The sequence below is a fragment of the Lactuca sativa genome, chromosome 8 (assembly GCF_002870075.4).
Source record: "Lactuca sativa cultivar Salinas chromosome 8, Lsat_Salinas_v11, whole genome shotgun sequence".
NCBI classification, from domain to species: domain Eukaryota; kingdom Viridiplantae; phylum Streptophyta; class Magnoliopsida; order Asterales; family Asteraceae; genus Lactuca; species Lactuca sativa.
This window is the reverse complement of record NC_056630.2, coordinates 159438603-159456638: the sequence shown is the minus strand read 5'-3', so window position 1 is coordinate 159456638 and position 18036 is coordinate 159438603. Positions and strand designations below refer to the sequence as shown.

The 18036-nt window shown below is 32.7% G+C and overlaps 1 protein-coding gene across 2 annotated transcripts; it reads right to left on the bottom strand.

Moving 5' to 3' along the window:
* Positions 1-2953: 2953 nt before the first annotated feature.
* LOC122195670 (uncharacterized) lies at positions 2954-8502 on the bottom strand. Of its 2 annotated transcripts, none has more exons than XM_042897716.2 (2): positions 8287-8502; positions 2954-4937 (listed from the first exon to the last, which is right to left on the bottom strand). In XM_042897716.2, exon 2 carries the CDS (start codon positions 4882-4884, stop codon positions 3526-3528), a length of 1359 nt encoding a protein of 452 aa, XP_042753650.1. In that variant the 5' UTR covers positions 4885-4937; positions 8287-8502; the 3' UTR covers positions 2954-3525. The 2 variants fall into 2 exon arrangements, with proteins under 2 accessions (XP_042753650.1, XP_042753651.1); XM_042897717.2 differs by having other exon boundaries at positions 2954-4926.
* Between the last annotated feature and the right edge of the window lie 9534 nt (positions 8503-18036).

The following is an 18036-nucleotide window of genomic DNA, read 5'->3' as shown; positions in this document are numbered from 1 at the left end:
ATGGAAACATTTAAAAATGTATTAAATCGGCTTATTCAAGAATTCATAGGAAAACAAATAGAAGATAAAACATCTCAAGAAGCTTTTCAATTAGAATCATTATTGCATCTAACTAATTTACGAATTTGTAACATGTGTTATTTAGACCCATTTATATGCGAATATTCTGAACATTATTATAATCTGGATTTTACTAGAAAAAAGATAGCATTAGACATGTTTTACCAAAAATTACCATCATTAGTAAGTCAAAGTGTAATAAAAGATTTCCAAGAAGCATTACAACAAAATAAAATTGCAGATACCTTAGGAGCAAGGATAAGTATATTAAAAGCATGGATGCAGAAAAAATGTTTACAACAAAAAACAACACAAGATGCAAGAATTGATTTATGTTGTGATACCCTATCTAATAAAGTTAATCAATATGGTTGTAAAGATAATAAGAAACAAAAATATAAAAAGAAAATTTGGAAAAAACAAACTTATAAACCTAAATATAAACAATATTATAAACAAGGTGAAAGAAAATATTTTCGAGACAGAAAACAATATAAGAAACAAATATCAATCTAACACAAATTACTGTCCATCTAATAAAAAAGATTGTAAATGTTGGATATGTCAAGAAGACGGACACAAAGCCTACGAATGTCCAAAAAAGACTAAAAAGGAGAAAGAAACAAACTTACTAAAAATTGCATATGATCTCGGTTATGAACCTATAGAAGATTCAGGGATAGATTCAGATATAGATATTTATGCATATACAACTGATACTGATTCTGATTCAGGTAAATAGTCCTATGAAGAAAGCATTATTGGGTTTAGAACATGAGGGAAACCTCATATCTAACCTATCCAAAGTATACATTGCTAAAGCATATATTGGTATGAAAATACCATCCAAAGTAAACAATGATAAAGTATACAGTGATATGAAAATATCACCAAAGCATACATTGATATGAAAATTCTCATATCATCATTTAAAATATTAAAAGCAAGCATCATTTAGCAATCATTCAGGTACCCAAAAGGCGCAAATATTCACTCAGCAAAAATATTGAAATGGAAGCCATCATGAAGCAAGTCAAACACCCGCTCAAACAAAAAGAGGAGCAAGAGGCATCATTAATCAGACAGCTTGAAGTAGTCAAACGTGAAAAAGAGCAACTACAACAAACAATACAAATTCTATCATCTTGTTCAGCATCTAAAGAAGAAGCAGCCAACAGCTCAACAACAAAGCAACCTAAAGAAGAAATTCAAGAAATATCATCCGATGAAAGTCAACAAACCATGACGCCAAACCATGAGGAATATCCACCACTACAAGCAGATCATAAAAATATAAAGAAATGGTACGTAATTTTCAACGGAGAAAACAAAGGAGTATATGACGATTGGGGAATCGCTAGTTCATATATTCTTGGAAAAAATATCATTCACAAAAGCTACAGAACGAAAAATGAAGCAGAAACCGCATACAACGAAGCATACAAAGCAGTAATAACAGATAACGTCAAATGTTCAAAAACAGTTCTCCTAACACCACAAAAATCTACATCCAGCTTCACACCACAAAAACCCGTATCCATCCCAAGATCCCTTAACCAATTAAATGCAAAAATTGCTCTTGAATCCATTCTATCAACAAAAGAAAAAGAAGCCATGAAAAAACCATCTGCCAAAAAATTTGCCGAATTATGGGACAGCCTCATTTCATACACCGAGGTCCATTCTTTGATGGGCTTTTACCCAGTAGCCAGACGCCCAGGTCCTAAAGCAGTCTTCTTAGCCGACCTATCAGATCCTATGACTTTATGGGATTATTTTATTCATGGATTCATCGACACCATCTATCTAGAAGGCACCAATTTACATTGCGTCAGCGAGTTCCCTTCTGCTGTGCAAACTATCATCAGAAATTATAAAATACGATTTGCAAAACAGGAAAGAGGATTATTCATTAAAATGCATTCTAGCTACCCAATTTTTGATGAAGACTCTCAACTAATTGTCCCAAGTATTACTTTCGCAAACATGGGAATAAGCAATGGCTCAAAACCAACAAAAGATGATCTACCACGAGAATCACCAACACAGGATCACCTAATCTTTGCACTCGCCGGTGTCTATTTAGCATCATCACGCATAGGCAACGGTAAAGATCAGAAATCAAGAATCAGAGTGAACTACGCCAGTAAAACTTTCATTATCTATTCGTTAACAGACAGTGAAATCACTCCGGAAGCAATGAAAGCAATTGAAACTTTCGAACAACCTTTCGAAAAGTTTTCTCATCAATTAGCTGAATTACCTGCTGATAGCAAAAAACAACTTTGCAAACATATTATGCATGCATCAAGACACAATTGCAGTCACTGTTCAGAAAACACAGAAGAAACACCATTCATGGAAGATTAACGATGAAAGAAAAAATTATTCAAAAATATGTCTTTTCGGAGGCGGGAGGAATGATGTAAGCAATAACGTAAAAAGCCATAATTGAAGACACATGTCCTTTCATGAAAGGGATTATTATATTTTTCATTATGTAAAGTGTCGGTAGAAGGATTGTTATGTAATTAAATAAGTGTCGGTAGAATAATTATTAAGTGTCGGTTGATGTAACATAAAGTGTATAACTCTCAATAGTCTAGGGGGCTATAATGTAAATATATATGTCGTATTGTAATCAAACGATTGCAACAATAATTGTAACCGGCTCTCTTGAGCCTATAAATAGGGCCTTTGCCCAAATGAAATAACAAGCTAAGTTTGAGTGTTTAAGAATTGAGTTGATCTCAATTGTCTTCTCTGTTGAAATAGTTGTTCTATTTCTGAATAGCAGAGTTTTATCCAAATTATCCACATAATTATCTAATCATTCAACACAATCCATCATCAATATAATCCAACGCATCATTCAGGTATAATCTTCTCTTAATCTTTATTAATTTCGTCATGTTATTAAATTTGGTATGAATTAATAAAGATTAAGAGAAGATTATACCTGAATGATGCGTTGGATTATATTGATGATGGATTGTGTTGAATGATTAGATAATTATGTGGATAATTTGGATAGAACTCTGCTATTCAGAAATAGAACAACTATTTCAACAGAGAAGACAATTGAGATCAACTCAAGTCTTAAACACTCAAACTTAGCTTGTTATTTCATTTGGGAAAAGGCCCTATTTATAGGCTCAAGAGAGTCGGTTACAATTATTGTTGCAATCGTTTGATTACAATACGACATATATATTTACATTATAGCCCCCTAGACTATTGAGGGTTATACACTTTATGTTACATCAACCGACACTTAATAATTATTCTACCGACACTTATTTAATTACATAACAATCCTTCTACCGACACTTTACATAATGAAAAATATAATAATCCCTTTCATGAAAGGACAGGTGTCTTCAATTATGGCTTTTTACGTTATTGCTTACGTCATTCCTCCCGCCTCCGAAAAGACATATTTTTGAATAATTTTTTCTTTCATCGTTAATCTTCCATGAATGGTGTTTCTTCTGTGTTTTCTAAACAGTGACTGCAATTGTGTCTTGATGCATGCATAATATGTTTGCAAAGTTGTTTTTTGCTATCAGCAGGTAATTCAGCTAATTGATGAGAAAACTTTTCGAAAGGTTGTTCGAAAGTTTCAATTGCTTTCATTGCTTCCGGAGTGATTTCACTGTCTGTTAACGAATAGATAATGAAAGTTTTACTGGCGTAGTTCACTCTGATTCTTGATTTCTGATCTTTACCGTTGCCTATGCGTGATGATGCTAAATAGACACCGGCGAGTGCAAAGATTAGGTGATCCTGTGTTGGTGATTCTCGTGGTAGATCATCTTTTGTTGGTTTTGAGCCATTGCTTATTCCCATGTTTGCGAAAGTAATACTTGGGACAATTAGTTGAGAGTCTTCATCAAAAATTGGGTAGCTAGAATGCATTTTAATGAATAATCCTCTTTCCTGTTTTGCAAATCGTATTTTATAATTTCTGATGATAGTTTGCACAGCAGAAGGGAACTCGCTGACGCAATGTAAATTGGTGCCTTCTAGATAGATGGTGTCGATGAATCCATGAATAAAATAATCCCATAAAGTCATAGGATCTGATAGGTCGGCTAAGAAGACTGCTTTAGGACCTGGGCGTCTGGCTACTGGGTAAAAGCCCATCAAAGAATGGACCTCGGTGTATGAAATGAGGCTGTCCCATAATTCGGCAAATTTTTTGGCAGATGGTTTTTTCATGGCTTCTTTTTCTTTTGTTGATAGAATGGATTCAAGAGCAATTTTTGCATTTAATTGGTTAAGGGATCTTGGGATGGATACGGGTTTTTGTGGTGTGAAGCTGGATGTAGATTTTTGTGGTGTTAGGAGAACTGTTTTTGAACATTTGACGTTATCTGTTATTACTGCTTTGTATGCTTCGTTGTATGCGGTTTCTGCTTCATTTTTCGTTCTGTAGCTTTTGTGAATGATATTTTTTCCAAGAATATATGAACTAGCGATTCCCCAATCGTCATATACTCCTTTGTTTTCTCCGTTGAAAATTACGTACCATTTCTTTATATTTTTATGATCTGCTTGTAGTGGTGGATATTCCTCATGGTTTGGCGTCATGGTTTGTTGACTTTCATCGGATGATATTTCTTGAATTTCTTCTTTAGGTTGCTTTGTTGTTGAGCTGTTGGCTGCTTCTTCTTTAGATGCTGAACAAGATGATAGAATTTGTATTGTTTGTTGTAGTTGCTCTTTTTCACGTTTGACTACTTCAAGCTGTCTGATTAATGATGCCTCTTGCTCCTCTTTTTGTTTGAGCGGGTGTTTGACTTGCTTCATGATGGCTTCCATTTCAATATTTTTGCTGAGTGAATATTTGCGCCTTTTGGGTACCTGAATGATTGCTAAATGATGCTTGCTTTTAATATTTTAAATGATGATATGAGAATTTTCATATCAATGTATGCTTTGGTGATATTTTCATATCACTGTATACTTTATCATTGTTTACTTTGGATGGTATTTTCATACCAATATATGCTTTAGCAATGTATACTTTGGATAGGTTAGATATGAGGTTTCCCTCATGTTCTAAACCCAATAATGCTTTCTTCATAGGACTATTTACCTGAATCAGAATCAGTATCAGTTGTATATGCATAAATATCTATATCTGAATCTATCCCTGAATCTTCTATAGGTTCATAACCGAGATCATATGCAATTTTTAGTAAGTTTGTTTCTTTCTCTTTTTTAGTCTTTTTTGGACATCGTAGGCTTTGTGTCCGTCTTCTTGACATATCCAACATTTACAATCTTTTTTATTAGATGGACAGTAATTTGTGTTAGATTGATATTTGTTTCTTATATTGTTTTCTGTCTCGAAAATATTTTCTTTCACCTTGTTTATAATATTGTTTATATTTAGGTTTATAAGTTTGTTTTTTCCAAATTTTCTTTTTATATTTTTGTTTCTTATTATCTTTACAACCATATTGATTAACTTTATTAGATAGGGTATCACAACATAAATCAATTCTTGCATCTTGTGTTGTTTTTTGTTATAAACATTTTTTTTGCATCCATGCTTTAATATACTTATCCTTGCTCCTAAGGTATCTGCAATTTTATTTTGTTGTAATGCTTCTTGGAAATCTTTTATTACACTTTGACTTACTAATGATGGTAATTTTTGGTAAAACATGTCTAATGATATCTTTTTTCTAGTAAAATCCAGATTATAATAATGTTCAGAATATTCGCATATAAATGGGTCTAAATAACACATGTTACAAATTCGTAAATTAGTTAGATGCAATAATGATTCTAATTGAAAAGCTTCTTGAGATGTTTTATCTTCTATTTGTTTTCCTATGAATTCTTGAATAAGCCGATTTAATACATTTTTAAATGTTTCCATGGCGTCAGTGGTAGCTATCATCATCGTCTCTGTTTCATCGAGAGATGAAAGGAAACGATATGTATTGCCCTGTGTTTTATGTATAATATAATTAAGAAAGTTTTTTGGATGTAGATTTCTTAATTCTTCAGTTAGTTGAATTTGAATTCCCATTTTATTACTCCATTCTTGAATTTTTGCTTCGGGATTTTGCTCACAATCAATAAAAAGAATATCTGAATTTGTTGGAAAAGTAAATAGTTTAGGTATATATTGTGGAGGTATTTTTTCCCATTTATTTTGTTTATTTTTGACCATTCCTTGTCTATATAAAAAATTTTCTTCTAACGAAGGTGGTCCATATATATATTGACTTTGATAATCATCTTCAACATATGATTGTTTTCGTTTTAATCCAAAATTGTGTTGTGAATCTCTATATGGATTTAAATAAGGGTTTTCATCATCTGAAGAAAAATCATATATTACTTCTGCGTCATCATTATCTGAATTATTTTCTATTATATTATTTTCTTAAATTTCAGACGGAATTTCTAATGCTGCAAATAATTTAGTTAGTGTTTCTACTTTTTCTTGTAAAGTTTCCATATATAATAAAAATTTTAGTTTCATTTTCTTAGTGAATTAGTTATTATTAACGCTTTTTTTTTAAAAAAACTTATTGAACAAATTAATTTTGTTATCTTATCTTCAAGGTTTTTTATTTGTTCTTGTTTCCAATTTATACTATTATTTATTATATGTATTGCTTCAATATTAGATATACAATTTATTATTGATATGTTAGAGTCTATTTTTAAATTTAGAAGAAATTTTTTAGATTGTTTTAATGTTTTACGAAAAAATTTTAATTCTTGTTTATTTGTGTTTAGGCTTGAAAAACTCATACTTATAGCTTGAATAACTTATAATGATGATTATTTATATAATGTTTATGGTGACAAATAAAGACGGTCATACTAAGGATAGAAATAATAGTACAAATGAATGCTTATTAATATTTAGAAGTTATATGTTTTAAAATACAAATAATTTTGTTTTTAGATGACGTATTTGCTTGTAACGAATTTTAATACTAGTTTTTATAAAATATCTAACATCATGAATATAGTTATTGTTTAAAACCGTACCTTGATTTTGAGGTTTGTAGGAATCTTTGAGATTTTGCTTAGAATTATTTATAGATTCATGGATTTGTTGTATTTTTAAAATAATATTTCTATTAGGAATACAATTCATCAATATTTTATTAGACATAAATATATATTTTAAGCATGAATTTGATTAATTTGATTATTATTAAGAACAAGTATTATTTTAATAAAATTTCAAATTTTGTAAAAACTCGAAATGATATTATCAAGGAGAAATAAAAGTAATATAATGACTTCCCCTTGTGGGGATCCAAGGGGCAACACCCCTTGGCAGATGTACCAAATGCATTAACATCAAATGCGGGGTTCTAATGTAATTATGTATGGTTTTCAACCCTAAATTGTCTTATCCAAATGCAGTTAAGATCGAATGTGGAGTTACATTGTTTTCTCTATTGTTTTTGAAACAGACGAATTTTACACACTAAATTCTCTCTAGTTCTTGATTGATATTATGTGCCTAGAAAATCGATGGATCTTTTAAGGACTACCCTAGGCGAGTTGGTAACCCAGAGTAGAGAAATATCGATTGGGAAAGCGAACTAACACAATCCTTGAAGAATCCAATGATAATCATTATTTGTTTCTACCCTCTTTTCTAACACAGCAGCAGATCCATTTTAAGCGCATCCACCGCTGACGTTGGTTCTTAAAGTTAAATTATAGGAATAAAATGGAAGAGGATATGTTAAAGGTTCATATTCGAGAAACGCTTTTCATGGATTCATATAACTTTATTCCTCCCAAAGAGTTCACAGTAGATTTGTGAGTGAAAAACATTTTTCATGAATTTAAAACTTTAATCAGAACCATATTGGGATACAGATTAAAAGTTATAGTCGTATAAAACTACGAAAAGCTTTTTGGAACCAAAACTCTAAAAGCATGTTGTGCTAATTTTACAAGAATATCAGAACTACGGAAATTTCAAATATGGTTTCATTTATAAAGGAAGTAAAGTAGACTTGATAAATCAATAAAAAAAAATAACTAAAACCCAAAATATAGCGCTCAAAAACTCAAGGCTTAATACTTCAGATTTCGGAAGTTGAGTTGCTCTAAAAAGTAAAAATCAATTTCCACAAAAAAAAATAATAACTAATTAAAAGCAGATCTCTTAATGAAATACATCCAGTAATTCACATCCATAACAGGAGTAGAACAGAAACCAAAACTAACCTGATCAGATTTGAAGCTTTTGAGGATGATTGGTGGTGATCCGAATTGATGAATGAAGATGAAAATGTAAAGAGCGGTAATGAAAAAAGAAAAAAAGAAAAAAAGTGATAGAAAATTGATAGGATTTACATGAAGCTGCAGGAGAGTAGTACAATAATTGAAGAGAAAGTAAGTGATAGAAAATTTTTATGATGCACATAGTCTTTAAATTATTGCACCGAACCTTATATACAAAGTTTATACTAAATTAAGGATTCACATTCAGAACTGTTTTTTTTTTAAATCTATCGAAAAAAAACGAACCGGTTTTTATAAAACCGAACTGCTGGTAAGGGACCGATTTCTTTTTATTAACTGAAAACCGGTTTTTTTGTCGGTTTTTTACTGGCTTTTCTAAAAACACCGAACCGAACCGGTTTTCAAACCGAAAAAAACAATTCTTTACAAAATTTCTCTTCCAAAACCGAAACCTATAACCTGTTTTCTAAGAAAAATGTTTTTTTAACCGGAACTGATTTAAAACTGGTGTTTGTGCACCTCTAGTATGTACAATAATTGAACCCCACCTACATCGTCAAACACACCCCAAAGCTCATCATGCGTAGGTAAAACTCGAGACAATAATACATTATATGTTTACGTTAATATTTACATATCTAAAAGTCTAATAAAACAAAGAAAACAAATTTTATATGCAGAATTTGTTAAAAATTTATATAATCAATAAATAATAAATAAATAAGCTTTATTAGATAGTCATTTGGATATTTAAAACTAGACGAATTCTAACATGTTGTTCATCAAATAAATTACATAGTTAAAAAATACTAAAAGAATATGTGTTATTCAAACTAATACATATATAAACGCTTGGTATATTGTTGTACAGAAATTTTAATTTGAATTTCAATAAATTAGTTGTAATGTTGTTGAAATTTGAATTAGAAAATATACATTGTTATAAATAAACTAATTGTCACTAAGTGTGGAAAAATAATTTCTTTTACTATATAATATTTTTATTATTTTGAACCATATAAAAAAATTAGACATCTATTATAATGTTCAAAATTGAAAATTTGTAGTAGTTCTTTTTATTGAATGCAATTTATAAAATAAAATTCAAATTGTTATGACTTCAATAAATATATATATATATATATATATATATATATATATATATATATATATATATATATATATATATATATATATATATACTGAACAATTTTATTTCAGTAATTTCTACAGGTAGATTTTACATAAGTAATTTCATATGTTATTTTTTGTTTAGTATTATTTTAACTATTGTTATAGATAAATAATTAGAAAAACTATAAGTTTGATCATTTGTAATCATTGTCATCATGCTAATACCATATTGGTTAGTATAATTATTTAAATTAAACCATGTATTTAACTGAATTGAAAGTCCTTCATAATATTACAACTTTTCAAAAGTTATTATGGTTAAATTATTATAACTGAATGGTTTTTTAAAGTATAGTAATTAATTGATATTTATGGTATTTAATAAAATAAATCTAAATTAGTTAAATAAATTGTACTTTTAAATAGTTTGTTACAACATGTCATCAAACTATCTATCTATATTTATATATACTCACAAAAGAGACATGTTTACTTGTATCACATGTATTTGAAACCTTCATTACTTTTCAATTTCTTTTTAATAATTATTATAAATTGGTTAATAATGTTAAATTAATATAAAAACTAAATTCTGATCATAAATTAACTAAACTATAATATTAAAATATCATATTTTACTTTTATTTATAAAATTATGATTTTAACTTTTTACATATTATAATTAACCTATTAGTTTAGATATATTGTCGTATGTGAGCAATTGTCATTCTAAAGTTACAACTTTTGTATAATTTTTTATATTATGCAAAATAGTTAAATTATTAATTTCAAGATAATGTTAAACGGTTAACTTAAGTCAATTTAGTTCAGTTAAACTTGAAAAAAAAAAACGAGATACTATTTTATAAATAGTTAAAGGTTATAAATTATAGTGTTAGACCTAATTGTAATTCTATATTAACAAAAAATATCATGAAACTATTTATTTATAATCATTAACAGTTTTCAAATAAGCAGCTTAAAAATAATTTACAATAAGAATAGTTAAAAGTAATATTATATAAAAAAAATATAATATCTTTTAAAACAAAAAAAAATGTTTGTTGTTTTAAATAATTAAAATCAAAGAAAATAAAAATATTCATCAAATAATTTTTTAAATAGTTAAATTTCTGAAACCAAATTAAAATAATTAAGAGTTTCCAAATATGTTATTTTAAATAACTTACAACAACAATAGTTAAAAGTAACATTATATATACAAAAGTTATATTGTTACCTTTAAAAACAAAAATATTGTTTGATGTTTTAAATAAGTACAAAAATTATATAGTTAAATTATTAATTTAAATATAACTAGTAGGTGATTCGGGCTTCGCCCAAAACCTTTTTTTTAAAACAAAAAACGGACCAAAAGTGTCAAGTTCAACAAAATCTAGAGGCCATTCATGTAAATTAAGCCATTTCCCTAAAAAAATCTTTAAGATATATAAAAAACAAAAATGGACCAAAAATGTCAAATTCAACAAAACCTAAAGACCATTTATGTAAAATAAGTCAATTCTCTCACAAGAAACACTACAAAAATTCTTTAATATGTATCAAAAAAACAAAAATAGACCAAAAAGTCAGATTCAATAAAACCTAAGGACCCTTTATGTAAAATAAAAGAAATGGAAATCTTCTGTCGAGTGCATATGTAACACCCAAAGTTTTGAAGGCCAAGAAAGGAAAGAAAACCTTAATGTTAAGGGGCGACTCGGCGAGTCAGAGCGGGATCCGGTTCGAGGAGTAAGTGACCGACTCGGCAAGTCGGCCAATGTGACTCGGCGAGTCTGGTCTGTGCGTGGAAATCCCTAAATTCGGGACTTGGAGCCTATATAAACGTCTTAATCTTCTTCCTAGGGTTCCTTACTGCCTCTTTAGCCCTGGATACCAAACCCTAGCCGTCATATCCTCTTTTTGAGCCATTTGTTGCCTTGGAAGGTGCATTAAGCTTGGAGAAAGAAGAAGAATCTTGAGAGTGCAAGAAAGGGGCTGTAGATCCGGGGTTGGGAAGACATTTCTGAGCTTTTGGAGGTATAAACTAGTTCCTGGACCCTTTTTGCACCTAGATCTATGAGTGGTTGTTGGGGCTTTTAGCCATAATGTTATTATTTTGAGTTAGAGGCCGGATCTGGAGTTGCTACTTCAGATCCAAGTGTGTTATGGACTGGAGAAGCATAAAGTATCAGCCCTTGAGTCGATTTTGAAGCCCCTTGGCCTTAAACCCTAGTTTATGGTGCATTTTGCCTAGATCTCCATCTCTACACGTAAAGTTTGCAACTTTACGTAGGGAATATGCTTGGGAAGGGTAGATCTACAGTTTGGAGTCCATGCATGACTCAAAAGTCCTCTGCATGTATGTAGATCTGAATGAACTCGGCGAGTCCTTCGAGTGGACTCGGCGAGTAGCATGAAGATGAGAAGGAACTCGACGACTGGGATGAACAGCTCGTCGAGTCGGTTGATGATGGGCATGAACTCGGCGAGTTAGAGGAACAACTCGGCGAGTTGGATGAAGATTGCCTGGCACCCGGCGAGTCTGTTCTTGGACTCGGTGAGTCAGGTCGTGAAGCCCCCAAACCCTTCGAGTTGAGACTCGAATCAGTGAGTCGGGTGGAGACTCAACGAGTTGGTCAGGTCAGGACTCGGAAATCGTTGGACTCGGCGAGTCATGGACTGACTCGGCGAGTCATGTCGCGAATGGAAGGACCCTGAGTATGTGAACTCGGCGAGTCAGTAAGTGGACTCGGCGAGTAGGGTTGACCTGGAAAGGTTGACTTTGACCAGGACTTTGACTTAGACCATAATTGACTTGGTTGTCTTTTGGGGGTCAGTTAGACTCAGTGTTGCTTGTCATTGGTAGCTCGGGGAGCGAGTGGAGCAGGAGTTCAGAGAGTTGCCGAGCAGCAGCTAGTGGGTTCATCAGCCACTTCAGCCAGTGCAGGTGAGTTTCCCTTTGTATGAATGGGTCTACGGCCACAATGTCGGCCCATGTAGTTATGAGTAGAAGACCCGGGGGTTAGCCCTAGGCACAGTATGCTAGTATGATATTCGGGACGAGGTCCAATGATAGAGGGCGGGTGCCCAAGGAATGGTTTATGTGATAGTTTATACTCGTTGTCTGTGTGATACTTGTATGTTCCTGGTAGGGAGGTGGGTGTGGGCGAGGTCCCGTATCTCACCAATAGTAAGGTGTGGATGGATTTCCACATCTCAGTAGCAGCAGAGCAGGGGCGAGGCCCAGGTTAGGGAAGGAGTGAGGGTGGGCTGGGCCCGTACCTCACTATCAGCAAGAGTATGGACGGGGTTCCATGACTCATCAGTAGCAGGACAAGGGCGGGGCCCAGAGATAGGCGAGGCCTTAGAACAGGATCCGTTAGTATGTGTTTAGATTATGTGATGTGATGTGATATGCTTACGTGCTATTATATGTTAGTGGGCGGGGCCCTGTGACAGGCGAGGCCTAAGTGAAACAGATATGTATCCGAGCGGGGCTCGAAGCCAGGCGGGGCCATTGTAGCGGGCGAGGCACGAGGTAGGGGGTGAGGCCCAGGATAGCGGGCGTGGCCCAGTATGTGCAGTATGTGGTTATGCGTGGTATGTGGTAGGGTGGGGAACTCACTAAGCTTCGTGCTTACGGTTTTCAGTTTTGTTTTCAGGTACTTCCAGTAGCGGAGGAAAGAGCTCGGGGTGATCGCATGGCACACACCATAGTTTGGACAGCCTGGGAATGTTTACTCTGATCAAGAATATGTATTTTGGAAACTAATACTTTGTTTATGTTTTGAAATGATGAATTTGCTTAACGTAATGTCTTATTAAAAGAAATTTTTAGTCTTGAATTTTGGGACGTTACAACATAGTTACTTTCAACTAACATATAGATGCAATTATTTTAAATGTTTAAATGCTTTGTGCTATGTTTTTGCTATGTTTTATATGTTCATACTATATGATATGATTGTTATTTGATCTAATCGTATGTCATACTTAAAAATATGATTGGGTAGTAATAGATTGTGTAAAAATAATAAATGAGAGGTTGTGATAGGGTTGTGTAGGATAACAGGTGTGATGGTTAGTAAGAGCTATGTAAATTAATAAGCAGTGGCTTGACCGTGTTTGTCTGAAGTACTATTTGTATTGTCATGTTTGTCGAATGTACTATTGTACTTCCGTGCTTACCCAATATACCAACATATCGTCGTGTCTAACTATCTAGGAAATATAGATGGTTGTGGACGAAGATCCCTATGAATGATCCCTTGAGATCATCATAATAGGATTAGAAAGTAAGGATAACGGGAATAGGGTAATTGGGATATTTAAATGTTGAAGATTATATGATTAAAAGAATATAATATTATGGATTGAAAAACCCTATGTGCTTACTAGGTTTTCCAACCTGACCCACTCATTTTATTTGAATTGCAGGTAATTAAATATTCTTAGATAATGATGTATGTATCTGCTGAGAGATTTTAGGAGATGTAGATCGTTCGTATATTGAGACATGGTAAGTCTCCATTAATGCTTATGTTTCTTGTATCAATTATGGCATCCCTAGCCTTAACAAATCAATGGAAACATTTCTTAGGAAATACTTTTACAAAACCAAATTCCGCGTTAATGAATAAACTATGTATGAAATAAGCATAACTAAAGAGTTTTAAAATGACTGTAAAAATGGGGATGTCACTGTTGGTATCAGAGCATTAGTTTAAGCAAACTAAGAATTTTAGGGAATTTCTAGACATAAACTTAGAATGCTAAGCAGTGATTGTTAGGTAAGTGTCTCTTTTATTTTAGCTAGTTTACCTGAAATGACACAAGTACTATAATACTTTAGGAAAAATGCCTAAGTTGCTATTATGTGCTAAATGACTTATGTTATAGCATAATTTAGGATACCTTCCTAGGATGCTATTACATGAATGGATTTATTGTATGTTGCCGACCAAATCTAGAAATTTTATGTGTTCAAATTTCTAATTGTATATATAATATATTAAGAACTGGCATATAATTTTGGGAGTGATAGGGAGGACGTATACGTCAAAACATAACTAAAACCTCCCTATCATAATAAACTCGCCTCTCGGTACCTTAAACGCCTGCTTCGGTAAATATAAAACATGACGATCACAAGGAGCGGGAAAGTCGTCAATAACGAAGGAGGTCTAGCACCTCAGAACGTCGGAGCAGGAGTTGCTCAGCTCCCGATGGATGAAGTTTGATTAATGATGCAAAATATGCTAGACCAACAAAGGCGTGGGTTTATGGAACTCCTAACCCAAGGGATAGATAACGCTAGGGGTGGCATACCAGTGATCAACGAACCGATAGTCGTTGAGCAAATTAACCATGGGTCGGTTCCTACGCATTCAACAATGGTTCAAGAAGGAAATAATGATGACTTGGAAAGTTATCAAGGACCAGAGCAACCAAAGGTCCAAATGAATATTGAACCGGTCCAAATGAATATTGAACCCATAGGCCACTGCAAGTATAAGGACTTCATGACTTGCAAGCCATCATCTTTCAATGGAAAGGAAGATCCAAATGGAGTTATATGTGTTAAATTGTTGTTGTGCTTTTTAGGAATAGAAAATTAAGAACTGCTAGACAAATTCCTAGTATAAGTATGAGAACGTGTGGAATGTAGTATGGGCCCGTACTACCGGAAGCACAGGATTAGTACTTGAATCAGGATGTGGCACAATGTTATTAAGGCATTAGTAGTCAAATTCGTTTTGTTTGTGTCCATCGTTACCATCATTTTGGTGATGACTAAGAAGATGAATGTTATCCGACCTTAATGGTCATATCGAATCAAGTCCAACTAATCTATGAAGTAAGTTCAACGTAGCGTCCGACTTTGGATTGAAGGAAAGGATAATTGAATCAATAAATAAAAGTATCGTGATCACCATCAAAATTAAGTAGCATGTAGCTAGAAGTGCTACATGCTAGAATGTGATTATATCACATTAGAACATAAAGGAATGTATCATCTATGGTTGAATCTGGCGCAAAGAGACATGAGTATAGACATTACATCATGTGATGGAAGATCATTAAATCATCACCGTTCGGTCTGTTGTGGTAGTCGAAGTAAATATCTCATCTTAGATTAAGTCTATTCTAGAAGGAACAGGAGCCACCAATAGAGATCGAATTTAGAAGGAACAGCAAGTGCGGGATCAAGCATCGTCGACAGTCAATACGTCCAAGAGTTACGATTATTACTTAGGATGGAAAGGTAACGTGTGGAGTCATTATACAAGCCTTTTTTACTGATGATTTCAGGACGTAATCATACTAAGGGGGGATAATTGTAACACCTGCAGATTCGGGTTAGATGCTTAAGGTACTATAAGCAATAAAAATGATATTTTGATAAAAGGATATTTAGGATAAATGACCTTAACCAAATTTGTAGTATATGTGACAAGGATTCTGAACATATAGAGAACACCTAAATCTGACATCGTGAGAGGAAGTTATGATTTTTCGAAGTTTCAGCACATCAGTATACGGATTAGAAACTATATCTAAATTAGGTCGGTTGTTAGGAAAAATAATTTAAACGAGAGTTGAAGATATCGTCCATACCTATCTGTTAATATAAAGTCAGTCAAGAATGGATATCATATGAGAGACTTATGAATTTTACACAGAATTTAACAATCTAAGCCTGTAAAAATATAACTTTAAATATAAAGTCAAAATTATCCGACAGAGTCTAAATGAAATTGTAGATCTCGTCAATAGCTATGGGTAGGTATAAAACCCATCGAAAACAAAGCTCAAAGAAAGAGTTACGAATTTTTCAAGAAAACAGGAAAATCCGCCCGCAGTCGCGCGCCCAGATAGAGGGTGCGGTGCGTACTGACATACCATACATAATGTCACACGTGGCACCAGTAAATGATTGACATGTCACCCTAGCCGACAGCATGCACGGTGCGCAAGGGATGTATGTGTGGCATGCATTCACAAACTGACTATATATATATATATATATATATATATATATATATATATATATATATATATATATATATATATATATATAAGAGGGCTCATGCGAAAAATGCAAAGAATTTGTCGAAACATGAAAACAAGGAAAACCTATAAGATTGTGTCATCTCAACCTTATATTTTGGACAAAAATTCATCCGATTTTTGAACTACATGATAATAATCGATGATACATGAGAAACTGTTTCATATTAGCAAAGCATGTTTTTTGACTTTTTTATTATGAAAGCTTGAATTTAAAAGTGGTTAACGACGTGAAAAAAAAAATGGTTGTTAAAATCACATTTAAATTTATATTACCATAACACCCTCTCATGTAAACTTATTATCTTTAACGTATTGCTAATAAATTTAATTTCTAAAGTACATATGTTTGATTTTTATAAGATAAAATATGTTTTCACATTTTGGCAAATTATTTATGTTTTCGCATGAACCTACTTGTGTGTGTATGTATGTGTGTGTGTGCATATATATATATATATATATATATATATATATATTGTCACAACTTGGAATTCTATACCATGTAACAACAAGAATGATAACATTTGTGAACCAAAAATGTGAAAGCACGTATGATGCTTATTCGATAACAACAAATTTTCCATCAACGCTTTATGCAGGCACTTCAAATAGTCAACAAAGAATTGGAAACCCTAAAAATCCCGGTTTAAGTCCATTATGGACTAGGATTTCCTTATTGGGCCTAATAGGCCAATAAGCTTCCAATTTGACTATTTTGGGCTTAGAACTCTTAAGTGGGCTCTAATTGGACCCACTTCCATTTATTTTAACATTTTGGGCCATATTGGGCCTAGAATGAAATAAAATACCCTAATGGATCTTATTGGGCCATAACTAACCTAATTAACTTTAATGGACTATGAAGCCCATTATTTTTGACAAATTGGGCCGTAAACCATCATAGGAGCCCAATGAGCCGAAAAAAATCATCAAATTGGTCCTACAATATGAATTTAAGCAAAACGGCCCAAAACTCTCTTTTCTTTTCTCTAATTCTCGGCCCAAGTGGGAAAACAAAAAAAATGGAAATTAATGAAATAAGGAGGGTTAGCCACCTCCTTATTGTATTTTGGTCTTCCATGCAACCATCTCATGTTCCCATGCATCCATCATATCCTTATCTTTCTCTTCTCTCCTCTCTTATTCTTCTTCGGCCGAGAGCAAGAGGAAAACACACACACACCTCACAAATTCTCTCTAAACACTCTCAAGGAACACTCTTGATACTACATCAAAATTTTCGATATCTAGGGCATTTCAAGGAAGTTCTTCCACAAAAATCAACATTCTTTGGTAAGTTTTTACATGTCTAAGTCACATAACTCTTCTCTCTTGTAATATCACTTCTTCTAAACAATCTTTTGGTGATCATACTCCTAGAAAACTCCTTAAGCTCGAAATTTACAACAAGGTGTTGCTAGGGCCGAAAATAGCATCAAACTTCTTCCCTTTCTTCTTCAAATCGAAATCAACAAAAAAAGGTGAGTTCATACCCCTTTATTTTCGGTTTTCATATGTTTT